This window comes from Cervus elaphus, chromosome 15 (genome assembly GCF_910594005.1).
Source record: "Cervus elaphus chromosome 15, mCerEla1.1, whole genome shotgun sequence".
In the NCBI taxonomy this organism is placed as follows: Eukaryota; Metazoa; Chordata; class Mammalia; order Artiodactyla; family Cervidae; genus Cervus; species Cervus elaphus.
The window spans coordinates 20,180,986-20,189,296 of record NC_057829.1 but is presented as its reverse complement, the minus strand read 5'-3'; the positions used below and the strand labels follow the sequence as shown (position 1 = coordinate 20,189,296).

The window sequence follows — 8,311 nt, the reverse complement described above, 5'->3', positions numbered from 1 at the left end:
CACCACCAGCCTCTAAGCTACCTGAGAGCAAAAGCCAGAGCTGACTTTCTTCATCATCTTACCTCAGCACCTAGCATAGTGCCAACACAGGAGATATTCAATTTGTGCCTGTTGGATGAATTAGCAAATTCTTTTCAATCAATAATATTTAGGTACTGTGTGCCATGTACTAGGCATTGTTTTTTTGTGCTCAAGATACATCATAAACCAAAGAAGCAAAAATGCCTGCCCTAGTGCAGTTCATACTATAACAAATATAAAAAAGAATATCTTGTGGTATGTTAAATGATACATACTATGGGAGGGGGCAGAAAACAGAATGAGAAGGATCAGGAATTGGGGCATAGGAAGGGCATGAGTTACCATTTTTGTATTGGCGTATAGTTGCTTTACAAGGGTGCATTATTTTCTGCTGTACAGGAAAGTGAATCAGTCATAGGTATACATATATCCCCTCTTTTTTGGATTTCCTTCTCATTTAGGTCACCATAGAGCGTTAAGTAGAGTTCCTTGTGCTATACAGTAGGTTCTCACTAGTTATCTCTTTTATACAGAGTATCAATAGTATATATATGCCAAACTCAATCTCCCAATTTATCTCATGCCCACCTCAACTAGAAATAGAAACGTATACCATTTTTAATATGGTAATCTGGAGGAAAAAGTTTAAATTAAACAAAGACTGGAAGAAGATGAGGAAATCAGCTGCCCAAATATCTAGTGGAAAACTGCTCCACAGTGGAGGGACTGCTGATACAAAGGCTCTGAGGCAAGAGTGTCCCCAAGGTATTTGAAGAACTGAAAGAAGACTGACTGGCATGGATGAAGCAGAGTTTGGAGACAGCGGCAGGAGGCAAGAAATAACAAAAGGGTGGATCCCAGAAGGACTCTGAAATCATCAAGAGATGCCGGTTCTTCCTCAGAATGAAATAGGGAGCTAGTGTCGTTCTTGTGCAGAGGAAGGATGTGATCTAACTTGTGTTTTCAAAGGACCACCTTGGCTGCTGTATTGAGAATGAACTGGAGGTCAAAAAGAAAAGGGGGGGAGGGTGGAGGGGGAGAGTAGCAGCAGGAAGTTTACTGCAGAGGCTTCTGCAATACCCCAAGTGAGGTATGATGTGCCCCTGGTCAAGGTCACAGCTGCGGAGGTGGAGACACATGGTGAGATTCTAGAAAGGGTTTGAAGACAGAACCAACGTATTTTTAGATGTCTGCACTCAGTACTTATTAACCGGTTAATACTCATTGATACTTATATTAACTTCTTAATAGTTATATTAATATTGATACAAATATGTATAGATTCATGATTATCACTGTAGTAATGTATTCTTGCCTGAAGAATCCCAGGGATGGGGGAGCCTGGTGGGCTGCCATCTGTGGGGTCGCACAGAGTCGGACACGACTAATGCAACTTAGCAGCAGCAGCAGCAGCAACATGCTTTTTCATCATAGTCCAACTTGAGAAGAGAAAGGGATAGCATTAACTGGAAACTGCCATAAAATCATGGGTATGCCTACGAGAATGTGCTGAGCATGGAAATATCCAAGATGCACGTCAAGGTGGGAAGAAAAGCTTCATAAAGGTTGAGAATGTCACTACTGAACAGTGCACTAAAGGTTCTAGTTATTTGGGCTGAGCTCAGCTTGTGTCCTAGCAGCCAGATTATTTGAGTTCCCTCAGATAATTTCCCCCTTTGTATTGCGGTCTTGGCAGTATCCAATTTTACCTCATCAGAGGCTTAACTGTTCCTCCTTTGTCTCTTGCCTGGGGCTCATCAATATACTCTGAGCATTTATAATGCCTTATTTGGGATTCATGTTTGGCTTCATTTTCAGTATCCTATATTAAGGGGGCTGATCTATGAAAAATCCAGCCACACATATTTTAATTTACTAAATATCACAGGCAACTGGAAATACATTTGGGCTGGGAGGGGAGAGTAGGAGGTTAGTACAGTAAGAAAAATGCCTTCACTTTGACATCTCTTTTAGGCTCTACTTCCATCCATGCTCAGACCTTTCTGCGCTGGGAAGGCTACTGGAGAACGACTTCATGTAATCATGAATTCAGAGTCTCTTCTTTAAGAAAGGAGCCAACAGAAGATTTCCAGTTCTGAGATTTATGCTGGTGGGAAATAGTAATGCATTTCAATGAGGAATGATATATCCCAAAACATCACTTTTTTCATTACACTGAGGTACAAAGTTACTATATTTATTAGATCTTTTAAAAGTCATAAACCATTTAGAGCCATTATCTTACAGACAGATTTAGAAATGTCATACAAGGCTTTCATAGGTATAAATTAATACTCAATCTTCACTTCAAATGAAACTTTTAGGCTCCCCAGTGAGAACCAAAGTTGTATTTTAACAGAACACTACATAGACCTCAAAGTGTCTTCGTTTTTGCTCACTGGAATTGCAATTTTTCACCCAGAATAAAACATAATTCTTTGACAACAGAGGGACAACAAACTTAGTCTCTCTATATACTCTTTTATAATGTATGTATGCAGTATGGCCATTTGGAATAAAAGTAAAATTGTATGTGTGCTCAGTTGTGTCCAACTTTTCATGACCCCATGAACTGTAGCCCACCAGGCTCCTCTTTTTCCAGGCAAGAATACTGGAGTGGGTTGCCATTTCCTTCTTCAATAAAACTGTATAAACTACAATATATTTATACAATTTTATGGCTGATAAAATATTTTCACTTGTAATGTTTCACATACTATTTGCAACAACTCTGTCATGTAGATATGATTACTCCCATTTTACAGGTGAAGAAACTGAGGCTGATAAAATCTGTGACTTGCTGAAGAGTCCATAAGAGATAATAATGCACTCTGGAGAGCCAGAGTAGAACCCAGGTCTGTCAGACTCTAAACCAGAATCATCCAGTTCTGAACAGTGGTTCAGGACTCAGCACACTTATTTTTGTAATAAATATCTTGTAATACATCACATAAAATACCTCAACACACCTACTATGGCTACACTTGAAGCTGAGAGCCTGTGAGAGAGGAAGAACGGTGTCTTCTATCTGTCTCTCCAGATTACTCTCCACCCTTTCCCACTCTGCTCTGAGCCCTGAGACACTAACCTGTGTAGACGGAATCCTCAGGCTCCCTTGCTCTCTAGCTTTCTGCTGAGTCTGACCAGTGGGGAACACAAGAAACCAGAGGGAGGAAAGAGGATACAGCTGGGGGATCTGCTCTTTCAGCTCCTTCCAGCAGAGTTGCCACAGGTGGTCTTTGCGCTTCAAATGGAGGTAACAGCTCCTGACAGGAAGCTCTCTCAGTCTCTAGATGCTAATAAGCTCTTCCACTGATAACCTCTTCAAGGTTAGAGTGGGAAGAGTATTGGCAGTTGCTGGTCTAGGGTTCTGTATTACCCCTAGTAGATTCTCTACATTCTGGCCCCACTTTTCTAAATCATTCCTTTATTAAACTCTCCATAAATTATCCAATTTGAGTGTGCCATCTGTTGCCTGCTGAGACCCTAACTGACACAGGGGGCCTTCTTACTGATTTTGCTATCAAAAAAGGAATCAGTGGCTAAATTCCTCTGGAAAATAATTCCTAAGCAAATGCTCCATTAATGAGAAAATCAAGCTGGTGTTGATGCAGAGGAAATGAAGACAAATGGAGAGCAGTAATATGAGCTTCACATGTGGTGCATCGTTCCAGGGTGAGCCTGATGGGGCATGGCAGTCATCTATGAGACAGCCAACTTTTAAGAAGATCAGAGTGGACGCCGGCTAGGTGAAGGTGAGAGTCTCCTCCAGTCACCGCGGTTGGACCGGACCGAGAGACTCCAGGCGCTGGGTGGAAGCTTTCAGTCAACTCCTGCTTTCTAGCTATGGCGCTTCCATCAATCTTTGCCGAGGTTCCTCAGGCCCAGCCGGTCCTTGTCTTTAAGCTAACTGCTGACTTCCGGGAGGATCCGGACCCCCGCAAGGTCAACCTAGGAGTGGGAGCTTATCGCACCGATGATAGCCAGCCCTGGGTTTTGCCAGTCGTGAGGAAGGTGGAGCAGAGGATTGCTAACGACAGCAGCATAAACCATGAGTATCTGCCCATCCTGGGCCTGGCAGAGTTCCGAACCTGTGCTTCCCACCTGGCCCTTGGGGATGACAGCCCAGCTCTGCAAGAGAAGCGGGTAGGAGGTGTGCAGTGCTTGGGGGTAACAGGGGCACTTCGAATCAGAGCTGAGTTCTTAGCGCGCTGGTACAATGGAACAAACAACAAGGACACGCCCGTCTATGTATCCTCACCAACCTGGGAGAATCATAACGGTGTCTTTATTGCTGCTGGATTTAAAGACATTCGGTCCTATCACTGTTGGGATGCAGCGAAGAGAGGAGTAGACCTCCAGGGTTTCCTGAATGATTTGGAGAAAGCTCCCGAGTTCTCCATCTTTGTCCTCCATGCCTGTGCGCACAACCCAACTGGGACTGACCTGACTCCGGAGCAGTGGAAGCAGATCACCTCCGTCATGAAGCGCCGGTTTCTGTTCCCTTTCTTTGACTCGGCCTATCAGGGCTTCGCATCTGGCAACCTGGAGAAAGACGCCTGGGCCATTCGCTATTTTGTGTCTGAAGGGTTCGAGCTCTTCTGTGCCCAGTCCTTCTCCAAGAACTTCGGGCTCTACAATGAGCGCATGGGGAATCTGTCGGTGGTTGCCAAAGAACCAGATAGCATCCTGCGGGTCCTTGCCCAGATGGAGAAGATCGTGCGAATCACATGGTCCAATCCCCCGGCTCAGGGAGCACGGATTGTGGCACGTACCCTGTCTGATCCTGAGCTCTTTAATGAATGGACAGGTAACGTGAAGACAATGGCAGACCGCATTCTGACCATGAGATCTGAGCTCAGGGCGCGATTAGAAGCCCTCAAGACCCCGGGAACCTGGAACCACATCACAGAGCAGATTGGAATGTTCAGCTTCACCGGGTTGAACCCCAAGCAGGTTGAGTATCTGATCAATGAAAAGCACATCTATCTGCTGCCAAGTGGTCGGATCAACATGTGTGGCTTAACCACCAAAAATCTAGAGTACGTGGCCACCTCCATCCATGAAGCAGTCACCAAAATCCAGTGAAGAAACTGCACTCAAACCAGCACCACCAAAGCGGTCCTCTGTTTCATGTGTTCCCTGCCTGCACAGACCTGGTTGTAAACATCACAACTAGATTACAGACTACTGAGGGACAGAAAAGGCTACTCTGGTGAAGTGGCTTCTGTTTAAACTGTCCCCATGGGAAAAGGACATCTCTTGAAAAGAAATAGGGGCCTGGGATTAGAGCCATTTTGGAGGTCAGAGCAAATTAAGGTTTTTATTTGAGAAGAATAAAAAGGTACTTTGATAATCAAACATAAATGTCTTGCCCCTTCGCTGGAAGCAGGAGTATTGCCCATGTCACTCACATGCTCCCCTGTGTTGGTTTACTTTGTATCAAGTCAAGTCCCAAAGATGAAGTTGTCTGAAGAGCCAAGTGTGATTGTGGGTGTTGGCTGTGTCATTAAAACTCGTCATCTCGAAAAAAAAAAAAAGAAGATCAGAGTGACCCACAAATTCATATCTGCCTCTCAGGCTGGCCTCACCCACATGCCTGGGACAGCTGGTCAATATCTCTGATTAGGAGACAGAAAACCTCAGAGTAATAATATGTATATGAGTAATAATTACAGTAGCCCTCACACATACCTCATAACTAGCATAGTTTATAGAGAGCAAATTTGAGTATCAGAGAGGTGAAGTAATTCAATCAGAGTCACACAGCTAGCAAGTAAAAGAGCCAGAGTGTGAGGCCCTACCATGATGTTTATTACTAATAGACTGCTGACTGAGCCCTAATGTACCCCAGAACTCTGGTTTCACAGCTCAGCTCCTGTTTAGTGCTTGTTTTTGACACTGCTTCCCACTCTTGGTTGAGTTCCTGGCCCATATTTGCTAATTCCATTCCCCTAAACTCAAAATGTGGTTTCAGTCGCTCCTTATTTCCATCATTTGATCAATGATTAATCCATTAATTCATCATTGTATACACTTCTCTCACTCTGTTCAGTTCTACAGTGGCTTTGAGATACACTATCTGCTTCCTACAGGTTTTTGGGGGGGTTTGTTTGTTTTTTTCCCAAAGTCCATATTGTTGAAACCAAACTCCTTTCAGGCTCACATCATACTCTTTGAAAATCCATTTTCTTTTCAGAAACTGTCCAGGAAAGAATTATACCAAGAAGGAGTCATCGATAATCAATAGCTCTTAATAGCAAAGGTTGAAGCCCTTAAGAAACCCAATTTTGTGGCCAGAATTTAGTTGAGTTCCTTAAAAACCACCAGCCCTGAAAGTGATCTGCAATTGCTAAGTCCCAGAATGAACAGAGCCCTGAAGATTTAGGGAAGGGTTCCTATAAAAAAAAACAAGGAAATTCCATACTATTCAGCCTGAAAAAAAAGAACAGAATAATGCCATTTGCAGCAATATGGATGCAATTAGAGATTATCATGTTAAGTGAAGTCAGAAAAAGAAAGACAAATACCACATGATATCGCTTATATGTGGAATCTAAAATAAGACACAAATGACCCTATCTACAAGAGACTCACGGACAAAGAGAAGATCTGTGGTTGCCAAGGGGGAGGAAGTTGGAGGAGGAATAGAGTGGGAGGTTGGGGTTAGCTGATATAAGCTAACTTAGAATGGATAAACAAGGTCCTACTGCATAGCACAGAGGACTATATTCAACATCCTATCCCTCTTAGTTTTCTGCCTTTAGGGTGATATCATATGCACATCTGAGGTTATTGACATTTCTCCTGGCAATCTTGACTCCAGCTTGTGATTCATCCAGCCTGACATTTTGCATGGTGTGCTCTGTATATAAGTAGACTAGTGAGAAAGTAATAATTTGCATTTAGATGATTTTGAAGTATTCTTTAAGAAAAATTTTCATTGAAGTATAGTTGATTTATAATGTTAATTTCTACCGTACAACAAAGTGATTCATACATACACATATCATTTTTGGACGAGAAGCCACCCTCTAAAGGGTCACTTGATGAAGATGAAAGAGGAGAGTGAAAAACTTGACTTATAACTCAACATTCAAAAAACAAAGATCATGGCATCCAGTCCCATTACTTCATGGCGGATAGATGGGGAAACAATAGAAATAGTCACAGACTTTATTTTTCTTAGACTCCAAAATCACTGTGGATGGTGACTTCAGCCATGAAATTAAAAGACGCTTGCTCTTTAGAAGAAAAGCTATGACAAACCTAGATAACGTATTAAAAAGCAGAGACATCACTTTGCCAACAAAGGTCCTCATAGTCAGAGCTATAGTCTTTCCAGCAGTCATGTACAGATGTGAGATTTGGACAAAAAAGAGGGCTGAGTGCCAAAGAATTGTGCTGGAGAAGACTCCTGAGAGCCCCTTGGACTGCAAGGAGATCAAACCAGTCAATCCTAAAGAAAATCAATCCTGAATATTCATTGGAAGGACTGATGCTGAAGCTGAAGCTCCAATATTTTGGCCACCTGATGCAAAGAAGATTTGGGAAAGACCCTGATGTTAGGAAAGATTGAGGGCAGGAGGAGAAGAGGGCAACAGAGGATGAGATGGTTGGATGGCATATTCAACTCAAAGGACACAAGTCTGAACAAACTGGTAGATAGTGAAGGACTGGGAAGCCAAGTGTGCTGTAGTTTATGGGGTTGCAAAGAGTTGCACATGACTGAGAGACTGAACAACACTAGCCTGCTCATCTCTGAAAAAGTACCACTGCTGTTTTCTTCTCTTTACTATTTATTATTTATTTATAGTTTACTTGTAACATGTAAAATCTTAAGTGTATGAATCTGCAAATGACAGATCAAATTTTTTGCTATATAACAGACCACCATTACTCATCTTATTTTTTAGTGGAATGCCTCAGTTCAGCTCCCACAGAGTCAATTTTTTATGGAAGTATATTTTTGATTCATCTAATTCATGTAAGTATAAAATATTATTTTCCCTAGAATCACATGAACTTGTTGGTTCTATTCTTAAAAAGTTTACAACATAAATGGTAATTAAGGTTTATACACAAACATGTGGAGAAGGAAATGGCAACCCACTCCAGGATTTTTGCCTGGAGAATCCCACGGACAGAGAAGCCTGGCAGGCCACAGTCCATGGGGTCACAAGAGTCAGACATGACTTAGTGACTAAACCACCTCCACCCACACAAACATGAGGTTTTTCAAACTCACTTTTTCTTATGAATTACATTACCCAGGTGCTAACTTTGTTCC

General features: G+C 42.5%; 1 protein-coding gene across 1 annotated transcript; it reads left to right on the top strand.

Moving 5' to 3' along the window:
• Positions 1-3,807: 3,807 nt before the first annotated feature.
• LOC122709424 (aspartate aminotransferase, cytoplasmic-like) lies at positions 3,808-5,546 on the top strand. The gene has a single exon (XM_043926773.1). It carries the CDS (start codon positions 3,868-3,870, stop codon positions 5,107-5,109), a length of 1,242 nt encoding a protein of 413 aa, XP_043782708.1. The 5' UTR covers positions 3,808-3,867; the 3' UTR covers positions 5,110-5,546.
• The last annotated feature ends 2,765 nt before the right edge of the window (positions 5,547-8,311 follow it).